The 25,768-nt window shown below is 39.9% G+C and overlaps 2 protein-coding genes across 2 annotated transcripts; one reads left to right on the top strand and one right to left on the bottom strand.

Moving 5' to 3' along the window:
- LOC143383754 (ADP-ribosylation factor-like protein 5A) lies at positions 1–687 on the bottom strand. Its single transcript, XM_076838653.1, has 2 exons — positions 642–687; positions 1–494 (listed from the first exon to the last, which is right to left on the bottom strand). The coding sequence occupies exons 1-2, from the start codon at positions 685–687 to the stop codon at positions 1–3; spliced, it is 540 nt and encodes a 179-aa protein (XP_076694768.1).
- A 19,574-nt stretch (positions 688–20,261) lies between these two features.
- On the top strand, positions 20,262–21,206 carry LOC143384259 (vomeronasal type-1 receptor 4-like). The gene has a single exon (XM_076839304.1). It carries the CDS (start codon positions 20,262–20,264, stop codon positions 21,204–21,206), a length of 945 nt encoding a protein of 314 aa, XP_076695419.1.
- Positions 21,207–25,768: the final 4,562 nt, after the last annotated feature.

Raw genomic sequence — 25,768 nt, 5'->3', positions numbered from 1 at the left:
TCATCTAATCTTAAGTCGTGATATTATCCATTCAAGTCCTTGGCATAATCCCTCGCCAGTAAGAGCACAACATGCCTGGATATGCCACTGATGATCTTTAATGGAAGTTAGCTTCAAAAACTGGGAGATTTCTGCTACACTCATGCATTCTTTAATGTCTTGTTTATTAGCAAAAATCAGTAATCCAGCTTCTCTTAGGTCCTCACGTGCTAACATTTTGTAGAGTTCTTCTCTAGTTACAGAAATCCTCTCTCTGTCTGTACTGTCCACAACTACTATTACAAACTCCGTGTTAGTATAATAAATATTCCAGGAAGAACGAAGAGATTCTTGACCACCAATATCCCACAGTAGGAAACGTGTATTATTAATCACTATCTCTTCTACATTACTTCCTATTGTAAGGGATGTATGTACAACTTCATTCATAGAAAATTGGTAAAGGATGGTAGTTTTTCCTGCATTGTCCAGTCCAACAATGATAACTTTGTGCTCTGGCCCCATGCTGAATGTGATAAGCAAGGTAAAACTGCTCAGAACAAAACCACTCTGCAAAAACTCAAGAGATACTGAGATAATGCAGATGGCAGAAGAGACTCATACCAGAAGAATCTCATCTTCTTGTAACACAAGTCGGTTGCCCTGGTGATTGAACAGTCTCCATCTCCTGGTGAAGTGAATTCCCATTCTCGGGCAGTGGACCCCCTCCAGCCACCCGGGCTGCCTGGCCTCCCTTGGCTCAGGCTAAAGGGTAGAGAGATGCAATAAAGCCTCCGCCTCTGCTGCTACTGCCGTTCCGAACTGGACTCTGGCCTGCTTCCAGGGAACCTGGGGGAGGCCAAAACCCAGACTGCCCTGCCATGCATGAGGCCCTGTGGCTGTCACTATGGCACTGCCACATTGTCTTCGACGAGCCTCGCGGGCCACCATCCTCCCCCAGCTCCTCTCGGAAGGCTGTGGTAGAGGCGACCCCCATTTTTGTTATTAAGAAAAAATCAGGTAGTTGGAGTTTATTACAGGACCTAAGGGCAATATATTATGCAATTCAGCCTATGGGACCATTGCAGCCTGACTTCCTTCCCCCAGAGCTATTCCTTTGGATTATAGCTTAATGGTAATAGAACTGAAAGATTCTTTTCTATAAAATTACACACTGAGGATTGTGAAAAATTTGCTTTCAGTGTCCCAGCAATAAATTTTTAAAAGCCAGTTAAGAGATATTGCTGGAAGGTATTGCCTCAGGGAATGCCTAATAGTTCAACTTTATGTCAAAACTTTGTAGCTCAGGCAATAACGCCTCTAAGACATAATTTTCCTGAGGCATATATTATTCATTTTATGGATGAAATATTATTAGCTTATGCTAATCCAGAAGTACTTTCAAAAATTTTTACCCAAGAAGAGACTTCACTTACAGCAATGGGTTTGTGCATTGCACCTCAAAAGGTGCCAAAGGTGCCTCCTTTTCAATATTTGGGCCATGTAATTGAAGGACGTACAATTCATCCTCAAAACTTACAGATAAGAGTTAAGGAGTTACATACCCTTAATGATTTTTAAAAATTATTAGGAGATAATAATTGGCTAAGGCCATTCTTAAAGCTAACTAGTTCTGATTTAAGTCCTTTATTCCAGTTATTTCAAGGAGATCCTTCTCCAACTTCTCCTCTTTAGGTAACAATAGAGGGTAGAGCAGCCTTGAAAAAGGTTGAAATTGCAATTAAAAATACACAGCTTACCTGAATCAATTCTCAAGAGCTGGTGTATTTATTAATATTTCCAATTGTTTATGCTCCCACAGGAGCTATATGGCAAATATCAGGAGTTGGTGAGTGGATTAACTTAGCCCACTCTCCCCCAAAGACATTAATTCTTTTTCATGACTCTATTGCTCAATTAGTAATAAAAGGCAGAACAAGAGTTTTACAACTAGTTGGATCAGACCCTGATATTATAATCATTCCATTTTCTGTTCCACAGAACAATTGGCTTTTTCAAGTTTCTGTTTTATGGAAGGTAGCATTTGCTGATTTTCCTGGTCAGGTAGAAAGTCTTTATCCACATGATAAAATTATTCAATTTGCATTAATAATGCCATTTATTTTTCCATAGATTTTATGTGCCCAACCAATAGATGATGCCTAACAGTGTTCACTGATGGCTCAAATTCAGGTAAAGAAAGTTTTTAGAGTTGTGTTCATACAGAGGTAATACAAACCTCATATGCTTCTGCCCAAAAGAACAGAGCTACAAGCTTTCATTTGTGCCTTAGGTTATTTTGCAAATGAGCCTATTAACATTTGTTCTGACAGCTTATATGCAGTCAGAGTTACCAAAAATATTGAAACTTGAGTTGTTGGGTATACATCCTCACACACGTTATTTATCTTATTTTGTAACCTACAAAGGGCAGTGTAAATGCAGAAGCAGCCACATTTTATAGGCCACATATGGGCTCATACTAATCTTCAAGGACCTCTGACTTCAGGTAATGACAACATTGATAAACTAGTAGCTATTTGTCAGCAAATGTCTTTGTATGATTGTGCACAAGTCTCTCATTCTTTACAACATCAAAATGCTTCTAGTTTATGTAAAAAAATAATATTACCAGAGATAATGCTTGCAAATTGTAATCATTACCCCAAGTGTGTTATACACACTCCATATCTGCCATAAGGGGTAAATCCCCATGGATTAAAACCAAATTAATTATGGCAAATGGATGTAACTCACGTTTCTCAATTTGGTAAAGAGTGTTATGTCCATGTAATTGTAGATACTTATTCTAGATTTATTTTTGCTATAGCTCATACAAAAAAAAAAATGCTCAGCATGTTATTTTCCATTCCCTAGCCGCTTTTGCAGTATTAGGATGTCCTTAACAGATTAAAATGTATAATGTACCGGCTTATGTAAACTATTCTTTTCAACAATTTTGAAGAATTTTGGATTGACCATAAACAGGTATTCCTTAAAATCCTCAAGGTCAAGCCATTGTAGAATGAGCTCATTTAACTATTAAGCTGCAGTTACAGAAATTAAAGGGTAGGGACAGGATTATGACTCCCCCAAATAACTTCAATCAGGCTCTGTTTCTTTTAAATTTTTTAAATTGTGACTTAGAAGGTCACACTGCAGCTGAGCGACCTCTGTCTTCCACAGCAACAGATCCTTTAGGCCGAGTTTGGTGGAAAGACTTACAGACTGATCAATGGGAAAGACCAGATCCAGTGACTATGGGGGGAAGAGGTCACTCTTGTATTTTTCCAGAAGGTGCTTTCCATCCTATTTGGGTGCCTGAACGCACAATCAGACATGGAGGAAATAGAACCAAGATTCAAAGTACTGAGGATTGACACAGAGAAGACTTTCCTCAAAAGGAAGAGATTTTGAAAGAAGAAGAAGATGGCCCAGAGTGACCCCTGTAAGATTTCTTAGCAATACTTTGACCTACAGTGAAGGTGGTGTTCAAAAGGATGTTTGGCACCTAATTGCTGCCTCAGAATTTTTACATTTTACAACAAGCCTTTACCGGGATTTGTTGAAAAGAACTGTAAAGAAGGTTATTGTTATGGCTTATGAGCCTGTGTTCAATCTCCTTATGTTTTAATTATTGGAAATGTAAAAGTGAAATGGGCAGATGATAGATATATAGTAACATGTGACAAATGTAATCTAACTAATTGTATTACCAGATATAATAGAGAAAAAGGAGTGCTGATACTCGATCAGCATTCTTTTGTGTTATTGTCAGAGAATATTTCAGAGCCATGGTACACTGATGCTGGTTTCAAGTTTTACAACAAATACATGCCCAGCTAGTGAGATCTAAACGTGCCATTGGACTTATAATAGTGGGAGTTGTTGCCTTGGTTTCCTTTATTGCCTCAACAGTCACAGCTTTAGTGTCTGTGTCTCAAAATATTCAACATGCCATTTTCTTAATAATTTGGCTCAGAATACTTCCAAGGCTCTTCACAATCAAATAAATATTGATGAAAAGATTGAGACTAAGTTAAATGCCTTAGAGGCAACTGTCATAACTATAAGTAATGAGCTTTTGGCTCTAATATTTAAAGAAACACTTAAATGTGTGTGTTACAGCCGCCAAGTACAATACCTTCCTGTGGGATTGAGAGAAGGTTAAAAACCATTTATTGGGTATTTGGCAAAATAATAATAACAACTTGGATCTTTTGGAGCTCCATCATCATATTCAGGATATACAGAATAATAAAGCTGATTTTTCAGATCCTTCTTCCTTAGCTAATCAAGTATTAAAAGAATTAAATGGCTTTAACCCCAGAAACATTCTTATACACTCTGCCTGGTATATTTTTCCATTGTTCTCTTTCCTGTTAATTCTCTTTTGTGTTGTAATTATAGGATGTTGAACCTTCAAAGCCAGAATTCAGGGACCCAAGAGTAAATAATCACCTGCTTTTCAAAGAAAGAAGGGAGAATATGTGGGAGGTCAACCTGGCATGGATTGAGTTACTCCCCGGCTGGGTATTTTGAGGTGTCCAAGTAGCAGAAATGCGGAAGGACTTCCCCACACTTCTTGGGTTCCAGAATGGTGTCCATGTGGAAGCATGCTGGGAGCCATCAGCCAAGTAGGTAACTGTCAATTGGCTTGGTGTCGTGGCATTTCTGTATCCTCCTCCCTTCTGCTAGTGATGGTCTAAATTTGGGGGCCAATGGCTATATGCTGGACCGGCAGTCAGTGACGGGTATGATCCAATTGCAATGGTATCAACCTAAGACAGGAGGCTGACGCCTAAAGGTCAGTTACCTAAAGGTCAGTTTTCCGATGACGGGTAAGAGCCATATGTTGAATTGGACAACCTACCAGGCGCGGTCCTTAAGCCACATTAACCTCACTCCCCCACTGGCACCAAGGCCAAATTTGGGGGCCAACAGAGGTGAGGCAAAGAACCTCACCCCCCCACTGGTGCATAGACCTATCCACAAGTATGGCTGTATGCTGGACCGGTAGTCAGTGACGGGTATGATCCAGTTGCAATGGTATCAACCTAAGACAGGAGGCTGACGCCTAAAGGTCAGTTACCTAAAGGTCAGTTTTCCGATGACGGGTAAGAGCCATATGTTGAACTGGACAACCTACCAGGCACGGTCCTTAAGCCACATTACTTGTTGTTTAATTAATCAGAAGGGGGGAGATGCTGGGAGCCATCAGCCAAGTAGGTATGACAAATTCCTTGCCAGCTTACTCCCATGCTGTCTAGTGGAAGGACTTCTGAAAGGTGACCTTGCTCAAGGACCAGGGCAGGATCCGTGTTTAGGGTGTTCCCCCTTTAGAATAGGGCAGTTTAGCATAATAGGAGAGTAGGGTGTTTCCCCTTTAGAATAGGGCGGTTTAGTAATAGGAGATTAGGGTGTTCCTCTTTTGGAATAGGGCGTATCCTGCTGCTGAGTTCCTCTTGAGTGCTTAGGGTCAGACAGTATATTTTGGGAGACAGAAGCCCATGCGGAGTGGATTTAGGCAGGAGTGGATTTGGGCGGATTGGATTTGGGCAGAGAACCTGGATTCCCCCAGAACGTGTTTGTAGACGGCCGGTGTGAGTTCGGGAATAAAGAATTGCTGTTTGAATCTACAAGCTGTGTGGAGACTCGTGATTTGTGCCCAGCCAGAGACTGCGGCAGAAGCATGTCTCTCCACTACCCCAGGGACCCAATCACATCACCTGACCTTGCAACACTGCCCCACTTGACTTTCATTGGACGGGATTTTCCCCAGCATTCAGAGTTCCCCAATAAAACCCACTTCCAAGCATTCTCTCTCTCTTTCTAGCCTTTCCAGTAGAACCTCAAGTCCCCCCCCACCCAGGAAGCTTGATGCAGAGAGCACAAGCAGCCATCCCAGAACTTGGTTTAAAGGTAAAATGGTGTGTTTGTTTTTTGTTTTGTATCTCCCTGAGAATTTCCCTGCATGACCAATTAACCATATGCACTTGCTGCAGACAAAGTGCCTGGTCCTCAATCAAGACACTTTCCCTGTTTCACGGGTGTCTTTTCTGTCACTCAGTTACACCACATGGTTGTGGGGACTCATATTAGTCCTGAAATCTAGAAGTGTACACATTTACATTTGTGTTTCCTTCCACTTTTAGCCTCATGGCCCCCTTAGCTCTTTCCCCACCACCTTCCCCTGCTCTTTCATTGATCTCTGTATAATTTGTCTCCTCCAAGGCCCATTCTCTCTGCATAGACTCACTTTTTTTGTCACACTCTGGGGCTGTTTTGGACAACTAATTAATACAGTCCCTGTCCCCCAGCTGTGTTCACAACTTCCAAACCAGGTGTAGCTATGAACACCTCAGAGGCTTTGCATCCAGCAACCTGCAACATTATTTTGTATTCTGTCCCCATCCCCAGAAACATCTTCATTCCTGTGTGACCATGCACCCCATGTCTCACTTACCTGGTTAACCCTATGTCCTTGTCTCCCTTGGCTCCTCACCCCAGGTGTGTCCACACCTAGGCATGTCCATGAGTTTTTTCTGGATAGGTAATGAGTTTTTTCCTTTGCTGCATCTACCTTCTCTCTTTTGAACTCTCTCTCCTCCATATCACAGGAGCTCTACCATCTTGTTTCCCTGTCCACCATTTTCTCATGTCCTTATTCTTTTAACCACTTCAATCTAATCCACATTGAGTGTCACTGCCCAAGACCCACCTGTTTCATACCACAGGTTTTCAACTGGATGATAAATCTCACAGCATTAGTTAAGGTGCCTCAGTGAATATATTGTCCTTGCAGGGCTGGAGGGAGTACAGTAACTGAAAGGGCTCCTGTGCTGTGGTCACCCTGTTGGGCTACTGAATTAATATTAGTAATTATTAATTCCAATCTAAATAATTTATAATTAATTAGGAATTAATATTAATAATATTAATTAGTAATATTAATATTTGATTTGATATTACATAAATCTTGGCTCAGATTAGTAATACAGATCCTGCTGATGTCATTGTTAAAGGAGACTTTTATTTCATTCTGTTTGAGGGATATTGTTCTGTTTCTCATTCCTGTCAGTAGTGGAGGTCAATAATGGCAGGGCGTATTTCTTCACAAAGTAGAATATAAATTAACATTCAATTACATAAGTGTATCCAATGAATTTATATTCATTTTGTGCAGATGAATCTGGTCACTTCCAAGGTGAACTACTAGCATCTATACTTTTTCTTCTACTTGTGTTAATATCCTTCCTATGTGTTTTCTCTATTTTCAATTTCTCTGCTTATACCTTCATTCTGGTGTAATTAATTTAAATGAAGAACAGGAAGCAACTAAATTTGGGATAAAACTCTTCCCAGGGAAGGAATCAATAATATGAGACATGCAAAGCTCACGGCCAGCCCTTCATGTGACAGACCTCAGTACTTCCCAACCCCTCCAAGTGATACCCTGTTGGTCTCCCAGGATCATGGATAAGTAAGAGTCTCTCCAAACACTAGAATATCCTCTGAAGACATGTTATGAGGAAAGTTTAGAATTGTTTTTCATAAGTGACACCTGGGGAGAAAGTTTCCAGCAGTGTCCTCAGCCCCCCAGCCTGCACAGCCATTGCTGCTGCTGGCACAGTGGTAATTGCAGGTCCCAGGGGAGGTGAGGTCACAGAGCCACAGACCCATATCTCAGGAGCTGGCCGCCTCCCTGCAGCACACGTCTTGGTCAGAGAGGCCTCTGCACTGAGGTCACCATCCTGGCAGAGAGGAAGAGCCTGGAGAGTGACTCAAGGTAAGTGTGAGAGCAGCATCTGTGGGAAGAGACCCATCAAGAGTCTGGGTAAGTGACCACAGCTGAAAAGGGGACACTCGGTTGAACCCTCCAGAAGCCAGAGCCACACAGTATTAAAATTGTTGATGAAGAATAGCTCTAGGTAGCAAAGATAAATGGGACCTAGCTTAAATGCCAAGCCACCATGGATCCTAGTTTAACTCAATGTGATTCTTACTGACAGGGATTGCTGTGGTTTAGTGCAAGTGAAAATTAAATGTGATTTTCAAGGTGCACAAGGAGGTTGTTTTAAAGTCACTCAGCTGCTCAGTTTCCTTACAGGAAGTCTACACTAAATCTTCATGATTTCTAGGTCCAGTCTTATAGTATCTCTCTGCCTGTGTGTGGAGTAGGAGGAGCTCACAGGAATCTTCTTAATCCTGCTCAGAGAGAGAGTTGATGGTGACTGTTCGAGCAGAACATTTTCTCTGACTCTCAGCATGGTGCAGCCAATGAGGATAGTAATTGTACCAATCCTGAAAGCATCATAATTCAAGGATAGTGAGTCCATTTCTCTGTACTATAGAAAGAAACATGTATGAAAACATGGACAAGAATATTATAGAATTCTATTACCACCTGTAAGAGCTTTATATTTTTAGCATATGGGATATCTTCTGATTGTAGTGAATTCACCATGTGGCATAGGAATCTGATAGTGGAGCAGGGTATGAATGTGCAGGGGACATATAAAATCTCTTCACTGTGTGTTCAGTAAAATGTGAACCTAAATTTTTCTATCTAAAATTTTTGTTAAATATTTGCATTCAAATGAATGCAGAAATTCTAGTATTTCAAGTTTTAAATACTCACACATACCAGTTTTCATGGATGGCTCCTATTGTAATATCATTTACTAATTTTCTTTATTGAAATTTTTTTCATAGGTATTAACTAACTCAATTCTGTATCTTCTTAAGAAGTGAATATTTTGTTTCTACACTATACTCTTTAATCATGTGTTATTTCTTTGTATCCCAAGACTTAGAACTTCACCTGGGAATGTGGCAAAATTCCTGAGATAGGGCCCTAGAGCTTGTGTTCCTAAAAATCCACCATATGAGTCATGGGGAGCTGTCCTGATGTGGAGTCAGTCCTGCCTCCCTGCATGGGACTCACCATGGCACAGGTGCCTGCAGTGCTGAGGTTCCCTCAGTGCATCTGCAGTCATTAAATCAATATCTAAATGTTCCTTCATGAGTGACCTTGCACATAGAATTAATACTTCAGAGAAAATGGGAACATTTTACAATGAATAGTTTAAGACTACCACTATTTTGAAGACAATAGGAATATAGACAAATGGAAGAAAATATGAGCTGGATTGATAGAAGAACCTGCTCACGACCTTTAGGAAAGCTCGATGGTTCTTGCTGGGCTCTCTGTAAACACTCAGCCAGGTTCAAGACCCCTCTGTACACCTGATCAGAGTGTGATCTGGACAGAGACTTAACATCTCTGTGCACAAGTTCTCCTGGTCATCAGGAAACTCATCTCAGCACCTGCCTCATATCATGAAGATGAGCCACATGTGCTTCCTTCACAACAGGTTTTACCCACACTTCATGACTTGACTCTCCATACAAACCCCATTAAAACCTGCTAGTGAAAATAAAGTCTTAGGTAAGTTTCCACAGTGGTAACTCTGGAGTGTGGGCAACACTGGATTTTGGTTGACAAGACATGTGCAGCACAGGTCTCCTGTTTCCCTGCAGGACCCTTTGGCTGGGACAGCAGGGAACTGGCAGGATGGTAGTCAGTGATGTGGCTTTAAGATTTATCTTCTTGTCACAGACTGTGGTTGGAGCTCTGGGTAATTCCTCTCTTCTCCTCCATTCCCTGGTCCTTTACTTCACTGGGGTAAGAGTAAGGAACACAGACTTGATTCTTCAGCACTTGTTTGTGGCCAACTTGTTAACTCTCCTGTGTAGAGGAGTTCCCCAGACACTGGAAGCTTTTGGAATGAAAGGTTTCCTCAGTGATTTTGAATGCAAGCTGTTTTTCTATCTTCACAGGGTGGGCAGGGGGATGTCCTTTGGCAGCACCTGCCACCTGAGTGTCTTCCAGGCCATCAAAATTAGTCCTGAGAATTCAATTTGTTCAGAGATTAAAGTGAAAGTTCCTAAGTACATTGGCTTTGTCATATATTTGAGCTGGATACTGTACTTGTTTATAAATATTATTGTTATTTCATCTATGACTGGAAAAAAGAGCAACAATAATGCCACTAGCCTGAGAGATCTTGGATACTGTTTTGCTGTTGATTCTGATATAATCTTACGATCTCTGCATGCAGCATTGGTAACAGTTCCAGATTTCCTGTGTGTGGGGCTCATGCTCTGGGCCAGCAGCTCCATGGTGCTCATCCTGCACAGGCACCAGCAGAGAATGCAGCACCTTCATAGGTCCAGCTCCCTCAGGTCCTCTCATGAGTCCAGAGCCACCAAAACCATCCTCCTCCTGGTGAGCACCTTTGTGTTTTTTTACACACTTTCCTGCCTCTTTCAGATTTGTGTGACTGTTATTTATAATCCCCACTGGCTCTTGGTAAAGGTTGGTGCAATGGTTGCTGGGTGTTTCCCAGCTCTCTGCCCCTTTCTGCTCATGAGCAGAGACTCCACTGTATGCAGCCACAATCTCTATTGGACAAGGAATAGAAAAACCCTTGATGTCAGGAGGAACGTGTAAATTGTAGGCATTTGCATAATTCTTACATGTTTCTTTATTGTCACCCCCAAATTGTAAGAAGAGTAATACAGTCACATCTCAGGAGAATGAGAGTCAACACACACATATATTCTTTATTATAGTGTGAGCGTGTGTGTGTGTGTGGGTGTGTACCTTAGTATGAGCACATGGAGATCACTAAGATTCATCTTATTCTCCATCCAACAAAATTTCTGAAAAATCAGATGTAACATATAAATTTCACATTTAATATACCAATTACAACAAGAGTAAATTTTTTCAGCATAAAATATGCTTTTATTATTTTCCTGCTATCATGGAATGTAGTTTTTCTTTGTCTACTCCTAAGGTTTTGTCCCAGCTGTGTCTTTTGAAGAAAATATCAAAGTGAACTCTCTCAAACGTTTTTCTTTTCCAATGAAATGAGACATGTTTCATGTAATCTTGGAAATGATGGGAAAAAAAAGTCTACTGATCCTCTTTTTATAAAGCAGTGTATATACAATTTATTGGTTCCTGCACTGATATTTTCATAATGCAATATGTCTTTTTCATAAGCTAATTAGAATTTAATCTTTATTCACTGTCTATCTTGATTCACAACACTGTGTACTAATAAATTTTATTTTATAACTGATTATTGAATTATCAATATGTAACTTTGAGATTTGTATGGATGTATTGACATTTATTTCTAATGACTTTTCCTGAACTGAACACACCTGTGCAAGAAGCTGCTGCATGGTAAAACAATAACTCTTCTTTTCTCTAAGTTCCACAAGAGTGACCAGTATGTGCCTTCTAACAGCATAGATCACTTTCCCATTTTTTCAATTTAAATAAATGAAATCATTCAACATCACTTGTTTTATATAGGACTTTGAAAATTCCATAAGCTTCAAATTTTTATTTCCCATGTTGTTGATGATAGAATCTCATTGAAGGTATTTCAAACAATTCTAGCATTTTTCCTTGATGCACCTGTGCTCTGGTTTGGATGTGAATTACGCACCCACCTCTAAGTTCCATGAGTTAGAAGTTTTGCCCCAGTGTGATGTGTTGGGTGGTACAACCCTTGAGAAGTAGATGAAGTACAAGATGGTTGGTCATGTGGAGGTCACCTTGAAAAAGGTTAAGGATGGAATATATTATTTCCTGTCACAAACCATCTGTGAACTGTGTGTAAACTACGTTGCTCATTGAAGCCTCCTGAGGGGATAAGTCAGGCACTGGGAACTCCCTGGAGCACCCCTCACAGGGATAGACTGCCTGATGCAGGTGAACTTAAACCATAAGCTCTAAATAAGATCCCCACAGCCCCTGAGATGGGTGTGACCTTCCAATGTCAATCAACCTGCTGACTTCAAGACATCAGAAAGCAAGAGTCTGCCCTTGAAACCTTACCCCTGCCTTTGATGGTCCCCCCTTAGATAAACCACCAGAGCCATTTTCTTCTTGTCCAGTTCAAGAACCCAAGTGTACTTGATCTATCAGGGGCTTTGCTTTTGAAAATAAATTCTCTGAGTGTTTATGTGATATTATTTGCTAATAAATTTTAATTTTATTATTTGAGGTCTAAAGATTCATGGTGGCTATTTAGGGTGGCTTGTATTCCTTTGGGCAGACAACACCCCAGTGAGAATTTTGCTCTTTCCCCTGAAAAGTTGAGAACATTGGTTGTTCTACAACAAGTGCCAGTGTCCCCAGTGTCCCCTGCTTCCTGTTCTGCCCAGTGGTCTCTTCTGCACATGCTCCCACCTTTGTGATTTTACCTGCTGTGAGGTCCTCACTAGAGCTGAACAGATGCTGGCACCATGCTTCTGAATGTCCAGAACTGTAGTTCAATAAATTTACTTTTTTAATAAAGTATCTGTGTAGGCATTTGGATATGCAGCAGAAACTGATCAATAAAATATGCTAGTGTCTTTCAGTTTGGAACATCATGATAAGAACTGACGTGGAATGTGCAACATGTTTTTATGGTACTTTCGTGTGTTTCTTCACAACATGTATATATGCGAACATATATTTATATATAAGTATCAATAAATCACACACATTATTCTAATCTATGTTCACATCTACTTGCCTTTAGCATATATTACCAGAGTTTACCAAATATTTATAAGAATTTCAACCCTTTATGAGCTCCTAGTTTTATTTTCATATTTGTGAAGAAGAAAATGCTTTTAGTAGTCTGAACATGAAGGCAACCCAGAGTCATTTTTTAAAATATGCATTTTTTAGCTTCATGTGGACACAATGTCACCACATCTATTTCTGTGTGGTGCCGAGGATTGAACCCAGTGCCTCATGCATGCTAGGCATACACTATACCACTGAGCCACAACCCCTGACCCAACCAAAATCTTACTAGAATAAAATCTGGATAAAGAACGCTGTTATGAAATTTACATTTCTCACATTCAATTGAGAGGAAAATGTTACATGTGAGGACCCTTCTTGGTGTAATAAACTAATTTTTATAGAACTTTTAAAATAGTAAATAGCAATTATCATATTTCTTAAACTGTGCCACACCATAGTTAGAAACTATGCTGGTTTTAGGCAGCAGGATAAACTCTTTGTTGTTAAACATCAAGAACTACATCTCTATTGAGATTGCTTCCTCAGTGCACCATTTCCATTGAGGAGGCCAGTGTTGGCTGTGGGCACCACATAATCAGTACATTTCTCCTGAATTAACACATGCTCCTTGATCAAGTGAGTCTTCTTCCAAGTTCTTTACTCTTAAACAAATACGCTGGTCTTCTCTCCTCAGGAAGACAAATGCGAATTATGGTTGTTATAAACTTTTTAACTCACAATTAAATGTAAGCAATTAATTATTATGAAGAACATCTCTGAAGCCATTCCAAGATTAAAATCAATAAGCTTCTACATAACTCTCAAAAGTAGCTTTCCATTTTCTTATACAACACAATAACACCCGAATTAAAACAGTTGATATATATTTTAGAAATTCTTCTCTCTATATACCACACTTAGCACTCCATAAGGATCAGAGCTCTGTTCTGAAAAAATTCTACATATCAAGCAACTTTGAAGAAGTTTATTTTAGTAGAACTGAATATTTTCTTTTCTTATGTGTCCATGAAGATTAATTTGACCATGTACATACATACATGGTATATATACATATGTATAAATGAGCTAGTTGCCCTAGAATAAGACTAGACTTGAGGGGACAAGTGTGAGGTGCAGCTTGGTCTTCCTAGAACCCACCTCTGTGTCAAGGAGGCAGGTGGAGTGTGCTGCAGATGCCACGAGGCTGTGGAAGATCCTCATCTGTTAACTCCCATCACTGGTCTCCCCAACACAGCTGCACCCACCTCTGCTTCCCTGGAGCACTGGCCTCTACCATCTGACAGAAATGAGATGTGCTTGTGGCATATCCCAGGCTTTTTGCCATCCTCTAGAAAACTCTCTTCTGCACTTGGTTGTTCTATCCATTTGTTCAATCATGAGACCATCTAGAATTCAAAAGTACTCCCTTTTGCAGCTTGTGTTCCTTGCATATTCCTTGAAGGACACATGCACACCTTCACTCCAGCTTCTCTCCACTTCCTGACTGCTGGGACTCCATCTTCATGGCCAGCTGTAAAGGGCACCCTCCACATGTGGCCCTGTGTTGTTTTTTACCATTACAACCTTTGGGTCCAGTGATATGTGCAGGCACATATTATGTACCAGGCCACTGGATTAGGTATTTTTCATTACCTACCCCAGTCTCTGGTGCTTAGCGATTGTAGTAGCCCCATCCAAGTTGGAAAATTTTCAGTCTGTCTCCTGAAAATATTAATATCCTGCTGATAACCTCTCCTAATGTGTCTGCAGACACAATAACACCCAAATTAATGTACATAGAAAAAAAAGTCCCACCACCTCTTAACATTGCCACATTGGACAAATCCTTGTGAGACACACCACATCAAGTGGAAAAGTCATCCATTTTTACAAGGAAGAGAAAGCACTTCCAAAACTCCATGAAAGAGCAGAGTGAGGCATAGGCAGCAGTGAACTCCACCCAGGAAAGAAAGAATGGGAAATTCCTTTGCAGAAAAGCAAATTCAACACCAATCTTGGCAAAGACTAAATCCACTTCATACACGTGGACTTGGTAAACACAGCACATTGGATCTCAGAAGAACAAGGCAGTTCCTGGAAAAATCTAAGGGGGGGAAAACACAGACATCATGACGAGGCAGATCCAGGAGGAACTTTCTTGTGACCACCTGCAAAAATAGAGATCTGAGCTCTACTGAAAAAAAAATGTTCTCTGTGAGATAGGCTTTTGTCCCTGTTGCTTCTTTTTCCCTGTCCTCAGGTCACCTAGTAAACCCTAGGCATCTAGAGCTGCAAGAAGAGTGTTCAGATCAAGATGTGGGAAAGAGGAACAGATGAAGAATATTTGAAAAAAAAAAGGTCCTATGTGACCACAAGTGTTTTTCACATTCTTCTGTGTGGTCTTGAGTTCAATTTTTGTCTGTATTAGTCTATTTGACACCTTTTAATCACTGGACTCATTATATTTGTTAGATGTGCTTGTTATTTGCAGTTTAGTGATAGTCAAGGTGGCCCCTAACTTTGGGAAGACTAGCTCTGCCAGAGCTGGGAATCTCTTAAAGGAAGAAAGTGACTCCACAGAACATGGGATTAATATAAATATTCATCTACCCATGGCTGTGGGTAAAATCCTACCAGATAGGAAATCCTACCAGATAGAACAGTTAAGGAAATCACAGGTATAATATACTGACTATGTTAGAGGTTCTGTATTCTGAATAGGATTTTTACCACATAATTACATGACTAGTGTTCTTCACATGGGGGAATGCATGTGTATTTAAGAGAGACAATGGGTAAGTGAATTGTTCTATTTTAGTCACCATTTTTCTGTATGTTTTGGGGTTATGTTATCTACATTAATATGCACAATAAAATTGATAATTTTCAAAACTTGGGCCAAATATAGAGTACATATAGTTTTCAAAGAGAAAGAGTGACCAGAATGTATGTTAATTATGCTTTTAGTGACTAATCAGTAAAATACATAAAATACAAAGAGATATTACCTCACAAGTGTTGGGATGGGTAATACAAAAAAAGACCAGAGAAAACGAGTATTGACAGGAATATGGGGCAAGTCAACCTTGGGCAGATTATGTGGGAGATCAGGTACCCTGGCACACCCACCATGGAAAAGTACAGGAGGATGCATCTGAAAATGAAGAGTAAAACTCACCTGTGGGGCAGCAATCCGACTCCCTGCTGTGCATCTAAAGGGAAGTATTCATAGTCAACAAGATGTCTGCACCTCAGGTCACTGCAGCACTGTTCATGACAGGAAAGACAGCAGCAAGGTGAGATGTGGTGTCCACCAGAGTGTGCAGGTGTGTAGGTGAGGTGGTGTATCCATTAACATGCAGGGGAATGTACTGAGCCTTCTACCCAGGGAAGTCCTGCCACTGTGCTGACCAATGATCCTGGAGGGCAGCATGGAAATGACAAATAAGAATAATGTTGGAGGTGCTGTAGTATAGCTCAGCTGGTAAAGTGCTTGTCTCAGATGCACAATCCCCAGCACAGTCAAAACAAACAAACAAACAACAAAAAATGAATACCGTTTGATCTCACTCATGTGGCTTCTAAATGAGTAAACTTCACAGAAACAGAGTGGAATGAATATTGTAAAGAGGTGCGTAGTGAGAGACATGGGGAGATGGTTGGAAGTGCACAGAGTTCCATTACCACATAAATGAACTCTGGAATCTACTGTGCAACGTAGAAACTGCACTTAGCAAGACAAGGTTGTGTGCTTTTATTTGCTGAGATATCTTCAATGTCCCCCACACAAGTTAAGTATATCTCATGGTAGGTAGGTAAATTAACTGGCTTGTGGTAATCACTCCACAGGGTCTTCCCATGTCAGCTCCTCATGTTGTACACCACAAATGTACCCAAATTTAGTTGTCAGTCCCACCTCCATAAGCAGGGCTGAGTCTGAGCGCTTGTTACCCTACTGTTCATGGAGGCTTGGCTCCTCACTCTGAGCTGTAGCCACACACTGAACCTCCCCCATCCCTCTCAGCCATGAATCCATTCCACGCCCAACCCCCACACAGCTGTGTTGTGACATATTTAATATCCGGTCCTCAGTGATGTCTCTCCTAGTGGCCTCAGGACAGCCCTTCTGCCTTCCATTCACCCAACAAGACTCACCATCAGAGCTCTTTCTTCTCTTGTATTCTCAACTCCATTTCCTCAGTCTGTCCCCAGGGCCCCTGGGCCCCCCACACCCAAATGTCCAAGGTCAACTCTCAGCCTCCTCAACACCCAATTCAGTCTCCAAAGTGACTGCAGCCAGGGCCATCATCCTCATTAGCTCTTTCCCCACCCCCTTCCCCTGCTCCTTCATTGTTCTCTGTCTAATTTGTCTCCTCCAAGGACCATTCTCTCTGCATAGACTCACTTTTTTGTCACACTCTGGGGCTGTTTTGGACAACTAATTAATGCAGTCCCTGTTCCCCCATCCGTGTTCACAACTTCCCACCACGTGGAGCTATGAACACCTCAGAGGCTTTACCTTCAGCAACCTGCAACATTATTTTGTATTCTGTCCCCATCCCCAGAAGCATCTTCATTTCTGTGTGACCTTGCACCCCATGTCTCACTTACCTGGTTAACCCTATGTCCTTGTGTCCCTTGGCTCCTCACCCCAGGTGTGCCCACACCTAGGCATGTCCATGAGCTTTTTCTGGATAGGGTAATGAGTTTGGGGCTTTTTTGCATCTACCTTCTCTCTTTTGAACTCTCTCTCCTCCATATCACAGGAGCTCTACCATCTTGTTTCCCTGTCCACCCTTTCCTCATTTCCTTACTCTTTTAACCACTTCAGTCTCACTCCCATTGAGTGTCACCGTCCAAAACCCACCTGTTCACAGCACAGGTTTCCACCTGGATGGTAGATCTCACAGCATTAGTTAAGGTGCCTCAGTGCGTACATTGTCCTTGGAGGGCTGGAGGGAGTACAGTAATGAAAGGGCTCCTGTGCTGTGGTCACCCCACGGGGCTACCAAATTAATATTAGTATCCCTTGAATATCTGGTATTTACAGAAATATTTACTCAGAAAAGGCAAACTGATTCTGCTGATGTCATTGTTGAAGGAGAATTACATTCTGTTTGTTTGAGGGATATTGCTCTGTTTCTCCCTCCTGTCAGTAGTGGAGGTCAATAATGGCAGGGCATATATATTCACAAAATAATGATATGAATTAACATTCAATATGTAAACGAGTCCATAAATTTTCCCATGTTTTTTGCAGATAAATCTGGTGGCTTCCAAGGTGATAATAGCATCACGTTCTCTCTTTTTCTTGTACCTGTGTTAATATCCTTTCTATGTGTTTTCTCTCTTTCCATTTCTCTGCTCAAACCTTCAGTCTGGTGCCATTCATTGAAATGAAGAACAGGAAGCAACTAGATTTGGGGTAGAAATCTTCCCAGGGAAGGAAGAAATAATATAAGACATGCAAAGCTCACTGCCAGCCCTTCCTATGACAGACCTCAGTACTTCCCAGCCCCTCCAAGTGACACCCTGTTGGTCTCCCAGGATCATGGCTAAGTAAGAGTCTCTCCAAACACTAGAATATCCTCTGAAGACATGTTATGAGGAAAGTTTAGAATTGTTTTTCATAAGTGACACCTGGGATAAAGTTTCCAGCAGTGTCCTCAGTCCCCCCAGGCTGCACAGCCATTGCTGCTGCTGGCACAGTGGTAATTGCAGGTCCCAGGGGAGGTGAGGTCACAGAGCCACAGACCCATATCTCAGGAGCTGGCCGCCTCCCTGCAGCACACATGTTGGTCAGAGAGGCCTCTGCACTGAGGTCACGAGCCTGGCAGAGAGGAAGAGCCTGGAGAGTGACTCAGGGTGACTCTGAGAGCAGCATCTGTGGGAAGAGACCCATCAAGAGTCTGGGTAAGTGACCACAGCCAAAAAGGGGACACTCAGTTGAGCCCTCCAGAAGCCAGAGCCACACAGTATTAAAATGGTTGATGAAGAATGGCTCTAGGTAGCAAAGATAAATGGGTCTTAGCCTAAATGACAAACCACCATGGATCCTAGTTTAACTCAATGTGATTCTCACTGACGGGGATTGCTGTGGTTTAGTGCAAATGAAAATTAAATGTGATTTTCAAGGTGCACAAGGAGGTTGTTTTAAAGTCACCCAGCTGCTCAGTTTCCCTCACAGGAAGTCTACACTAAATCTTCATGATTTCTAGGTCCAGACGCATAGTATCTCCCTGCCTGTGTGTGGAGTAGGAGGAGCTGACAGGAATCTTCTTAGTCCTGTGCAGAGAGAGAGCTGATGGTGACTGCTCAGGCAGAACATTTTCTCTGACTGTCAGCATGGTGCAGTGAACAGAGAGAGTAATTGTAGCAATCCTGAAAGCCTAAGAATTCAAGGATAATGAGGCCATTTCTCTATATTATGGAAAGGAACATGTTTGGAAATAGTGGACAAGATTATTACAGATTACCAGTATTACCTGTAAGAGCTGTATATTTTTACCATGTCAAAAATCTTCTGATTGTAGTGAATGCCCCATGTGGCATAGGGATCTGATAGTGGAACAGGGTATGAATGTGCAGGAAAGCTCTTCACCATCTGTTCAGAAACATACATGTGAACATACATGTGAACCTAAATTTTTCTACCTAATAAATTAAGTTAAATATATGCATTTATATGAATGCAGAAATTCTAGTATTTGACTTTTAAATGGCAACAAATAAATGGCCACAAATAAATGGCCATAAATACCAGTTTTCATAGATGGCTTCTATTGTAACATCATTCTCTAATCTTACTTCTTTGAAATATTTTTTCTTAGGTATTACTTAACTCATGTTTGTATCTTCTGAAAAAGTGAATATTTTGTTTCTACACATACTCTTTAATCACGCGTTACTTCTTGGTATTCCAAGAGTTAGGACATGGCCTGGGATTGAGGCAAAATTTCTGTGACAGTGGCCACAGAGCTATGTTCCTAACATACAACTACATGAGTCATGGGGTAGCTGTCCTTATGTGCAGCCAGTCCTGCCTCACTGCAGGTCGATGACCATGGGACAGGTGCCTCCAGGGCTAGAGTTCCCTCAGTGCACCTTCAGGTATTTAAATATCTAAATGCTCCTTCATAATTGACCTTGTACATAGAATAACTATTTCCAAAAAATGAAAACATTTTACAATTAAAAGTTGAAAAATAGCAATAGTTTGAAGACAATAGGAATATAGACAAATGGAAGTAAATGTGAGCTGGATTGATAGAAGAACCTGCTCATTACCATTACAGAAGCTTGATGGTTCATGCTATGCTCTTTGTAAACACTCAGCCAGGTTCAAGACCCCTCTGTGCACCTGATCAGAGTATGAATCTGGACAGAGACTTAACATGTGTGTGCACAAGTTCTCCTGGTCATCTCAGCCCCTTTGTCGTGTCATGAAGATTCAAGAATCACCATGTGCTGCCTTCACCAGAAGGATTTATACACATCCTGCCTGAACTAGTCATGAACCTCATTAAAACCTGCTAGTGAAAATAAATCCTTAGGTAAGTTTTTAGAGTGTTAACTCTGAAGTGTGGGCAGTACTGGATCTTGGTTGAAGGAGACGTGCAGCCCAGGCCTCCTGTTTCTCTCCAGGATCCTTTGGCTGGGACAGCAGGGAACTGGCAGGATGGCAACCAGTGATGTGGCTCTAGGAATCATCTTCTTGTCCCAGACTGTGGTTGGAGCTCTGGGCAATTCCTCTCTTCTCCTCCATTACCTGGTCCTTTACTTCACTGGGTGCAGGGTAAGACACACAGACTTGATTCTTCAGCACATGTTTGTGGCCAACTTGTTAGCTCTCCTGTGTAAAGGAGTTCCCCAGACAGTGGCAGCTTTTGGAGTGAAAGATTTCCTCAGTGATTTTGGATGCAAGCTGCTTTTCTATCTTCACAGGGTGGGCAGGGGGGTGTCCATTGGCAGCACCTGCCTCCTGAGTGTCTTCCAGGCCATGAAGATTAGTCCTGAGAATTCCAGTTGTTCAGACCTTAAAGTGAAAGCTCCCAAATACATTGGTTTGTCCGTATTCCTTAGCTGGATTTTGTACCTGCTTATAAGTATTATGATTTTTTCACAAATGACTGGAAAAAGGAGCAACAATAATATCACAAGTATGAAAGATTTTGAATACTGTTCTGGTGTTCATCCTAGCAAAACCTTACAATCACTGTATGCAGCATTGCTAACCTTCCCTGATGTCCTGTGTGTGGGGCTCATGCTCTGGGCCAGCAGCTCCATGGTGCTCATCCTGCACAGGCACAAGCAGAGAATGCAGCATGTTCACAAGACCAGCTCCCCCAGGTCTTCCCCTGAGTCCAGAGCCACCAAAACCATTCTCCTCCTGGTGAGCACCTTTGCATCTTTTTACACACTTTCCTGCATCTTTCAGATTTGTGTAATTTTTATTTATAATCCCCACTGGCTGCTGGTAAAGATGGGTGTAATAGTTGCTGGGAGTTTCCCAACTCTCAGCCCCTTTCTGCTCATGAGCAGGAACTCCAGTGCATCCAGGCCTGATCTCCCTTGGATAAGAAACAGGAAAACCCCCGATGTCAGGGGAATGTGTAAATTGTAGGCTTCGCACAATTCTTATGTTTCTTCATTTGTACTCCCAAATTACAATAATAGTGACACAGTCATATTTCAAAGAATGACAATCAAGACACATTGCTTTTTTATTATAGTGTGTGCATATGTGTACCTGAATATATGCATATGTATAGCACTTATATTTGGCTTTTCTGTACATCCAACAAGATTTTGGGAAAGTAGATGTAACCAATAGAAATTTCAGACTGCATATACCAGTTGCAACAAGAGCAGAAATCTTTACCATAAATCTGCTTTCTTTGTTTTCTTGCTATCCTGGTTTATTAAATTGAGAAAACAAGTGACATGCATTTTTTATTTATCTACATATTATGTTTGTGCCTTAGCTGTGTTTTTTGAAGGAAATATCAGTGAACAGTATCAAATATTTGTCTTTTGCAATGAAATGAGACATATGTTTCATGTAATCTTGGACATGATAGGAAGCAAAAGTCTACCGATGTCCTCTTTATTAAACAACTTATATTGATTTTTTTTTATTTCTGTGCTGTGATTATCACAATGCAATATTTTTTGTCATAAGATAATTAGAATTTATGCTTTATTTACTGTTCACCTTGGTCGTTTAAAACATTGGGTACTAATAAATTTTATTTTACTACTTATTATTGAATTAGTTTTATGTACCTTTGGGATGTTTATATGTATGGGTTGGCATGCATTTGTAATAAAATCTCACAAACTGAATGCACGTGTGCAAGCAGCTGCTACATGGTAAAGAAAGCCCTAGTCTGTATGACTCCTCTTTCCTGTATGTGATCCCAGGAGTGATCAGTATGTGACTTTTAACTGTAGAGATCAGTTTCAATGATTTGCACTTAACATAAATGAAATCATTCAACATAATCTGTTTCATATTTGACTTCAAAAATGCCATATACTTCAAATCTGTATTTTCCCGTGTTGTTGATGATAGACTCTAAATAAAGGAATTTCAAACAATTCTAGCATTTCTCCCTTGATGCACACATGCTGTAGTGTGGATTTGATTTATGTTTCCAACCCAAATTCCATGTATTGGAATTTTTGCCCCAGTGTGATGTGCTGGGTGGTGAAACCTTTGAGAAGTGGGTGCAGTACAAGGTGGTTGGTCATGTGGGGGTTACTAGGAGGGGATTACTGATGGATTATATTAGTTCCCATGAGAACATGGGTTGTCCTACGGCAATTGCAGGTGGCTCCACTGTCTCTTGCTCCCTGTTCTGCTCTGTGGTCTCTTCTGTACATGATTCTACCTTTGTGATTCTATATGCTTTGAGGCCCTCACCAGGACTGAGTTGAGAAGTCAAAGGTGAATCTTATTGATTTGCCACTAAATGTCACCTGATGTGTTTTTTTTTTAAGGGAAATCACATTTTATTAATACATAAATTTCTTTTTTTTAAATCAGGATTACCTATTTTCTTTTTTATGTACTTATTTATTTTTTAGTTCTTGGCAGACACATCATTTTTGTTTGTATGTGGTGCTGAGGATCGAACCCGGGCCACACGCATGCCAGGCCAGGTGAGCGCGCTACCGCTTGAGTCACATTCCCAGCCCAATACATAAATTTTTAAAAACTTCATTAAACATTATTTCTAAATTACTTTTGTAACATTTCTTTCAATTCTCTTTATGCCTCCTCCAGGAATACTACTTTTCCTTTGTGTTTGTTTTTATTGAAATGAAGAGTTTTTCATAATACTTTGAAGTAATAAACTACCTTCCCATCAAATAGACAAGATATGGTGACAGTCTCAATTTTAAAGTTCTTATAATAACTTACTGATATGGGAAACTCATACTTTTAAAAATATATTTACATTATTACTATTCCATAGTAAAATATATGAATGCACTCTATTTATCCTTGTTTCCAACTTTATTGAATATCTATATATCTTTCTAATCTTTGTTAATTTTAACATTTTTGTGAATATTAATAATATCATTAGTCACTATTTTTTTGCTACTAATTAAAATTCTGAAGAAATGTAGGAGGAGCTGTGAAGGATGATATAAATAAACAGAAGAAGGCTTTATGAGCACATCACACAAAATGAACATTTGTATAGAAAGTTTCCAAATACCAAAGAAACAGACTTAAAGAAACTCTAGCAGTAGGAGATTGAACATCAATAATTAGATGTGGTATACTGTGCTTTTCTATAAAAATTTGTAAATATTCAATGGATTGTTTTCATTTGTTAATATAAAATGAACATGAAAAAATTATGAGTATTTCTATTCCTTTGAAAGAAAATTAATTAAATACTTAATAAAATAATGTTTTTTTCTTGCAGATTTTATTATTCTGTATTAATTTTCAGTGTAGATTATGATTGTGTCTTTCAGTGTCTCTTTTGTCATTATGTATTTGTGGTCATTTATGATTTCCTATATGTTGATTCCTATCTAATTTCTTTTGAGAACTGTTTTATGTCTCTATGTCATTGTGTGAAGATTGTTGTTGATATTTTGGTGGTATGCATTAAGTTTTCAAAATAGTTTTGATTTTATGTTCAGTTCTATTCCTATCCAAAACATGGGTGGTCTTTCCATCTTCTGCATTCTACTTCAATTTTTTTCTTCATTGTTTCTTATTTTAATTTTAGAGGTCTTACACATACTTGGTTAGTTTTATACCTAGGTATTCTGATTTTTGTGTTATGGTGAATGGATTCAATTTCCTAATTTCATTTTCAGTAGATTCATTGTTTTTTAATCTTTTATTGATTTTATTTTTTAAAAATAAACAACAGTAGTGGAATGCATTACAATTCTTATTACACATATATAAAGTATGTTTATGCCAATTCATGCATTCATACGTGTACTTTTTTGCATTACAAGTCTTAATACACATATATAACATGATTTTTTATATCTCTGTTTGTATGTAAAGTATGTTGACACCCAATTCAAGTGTTCATACATGTACTTTGTATAATGATGTCCATCACATTCCACCATCCTTGCTAATCCCCTACACCCTGCCTTTCCCTCCCATACCTCTTCCTTATCTAGAATTCATCTAATCGCCCCATACTCTCCTTCCCTACTACACTATGAGTCAGCATCTTACATGAGATAAAACATTCAGCATTTATATATATATATATATATATATATATATATATATATATATATATATCACATTTTTTATCTATTCATCCACTGAAGGGCATCTAGGTTGGTTCTACAGTTTAGATATTGTGAATTGTGCTGCTATAAACAGTGATGTGGCTGTGTTGCTGTAGGATGTTGTTTTTAAGTCCTTTGGGGATAGTTCAAGGAGAGGAATAGCTGGATAAAATGGTGGTTCTATTCCCAGATTTCCAAGGAGTCTCCATACTGCTTTCCATATTGGCTGCACCAATTTGCGGTCCCACTAGCAATGTACAAGTGTTCCTTTTTCTGCACATCCTCGCCAACATTTATTGTTGTTTCTCTTCATAATAGCTGCCCTTCTGACTGAAGTGAGATGATATCTTAAAGTAGTTTTGATTTGCATTTCTCTGATTGCTAGAGATGATGAGCATTTTTTCATATATTTGTTGACTGATTGTATATCTTCTTCTGAGAAGTGTATGTTCAGGTCCTTGGCCCATTTGTTGATTGGGTTCTTTGGTTTTTCTGTGCTTAGCTTTTTGAGTTCTTTGTATACCCTAGAGATTAGTGGGTAAAGCTTTGCTCCCAGGATGTAGGCTCTCTGTTCACTTCATAGATTGTTTCTTTTGCTGAGAAGAAACGTTTTAGTTTGATTCCATCCCATTTATTAATTCTTGGTTTTAATTCTTACACTATAGAAGTCTTATTAAGGAAGTTGGGGCCTAATTCCACATGATGAAGATGAGGGCCTACTTTATCTTCTATTAGATACAGAGTCTCTGGTTTAGTTCCTAGGTGCTTGATCCATTTTGAGTTAAGTTTTGTGCATGAGATAGGGGTTTAATTTCATTCTGTTGCATATGTATTTCCAGTTTTCCCAGTGCCATTTGTTGAAGAGGCTATCTTTCTCCAGTGCATGTTCTTGGCACCTTTGTCTAATATAATTGTAATTTTGTGGGTTAGTCTCTGTGTCCTGTATTCTGTACCATTGGTCTACCAGCCTGTTTGGTGCCAATACCATGCTCTTTTTGTACTATTACTCTGTAATATAGTTTAAGGTCTGCTTTCCTCTTCCTGCTAAGCATTGCTTTACCTATTCTAGGTCTCTTAATTTTCCAGATGAATTTCATGATTGCTTTTTCTATTTATATGAGAAATGTCATTGGGATTTTGGTTGGAATTGCATTAAATCTGTACAATGCTTTTGGTAGTATGGTCATTTGATAATATTAATTCTGCTTATCCAAGAGCAAGGTAGATCTTTTCATGTTCTGAGGTTTTCTTTGATTTCTCTTTAGGGTTCTGTAGTTTTCATTGTATAGATCTTTCACCTTTTTCTTTACATTGATTCCCAAGTATCTTATACATTTCTGGGAAATTTCCCTGTACTTTATTATCATTTAGTGCTTTCCTGCAGTGGGTGCACATTGAGGT

This window comes from Callospermophilus lateralis, chromosome 18, assembly GCF_048772815.1.
Source record: "Callospermophilus lateralis isolate mCalLat2 chromosome 18, mCalLat2.hap1, whole genome shotgun sequence".
NCBI lineage: Eukaryota > Metazoa > Chordata > Mammalia > Rodentia > Sciuridae > Callospermophilus > Callospermophilus lateralis.
Note: the sequence above shows the minus strand (reverse complement) of the source record. Positions and strands in the feature narration are given on the sequence as shown.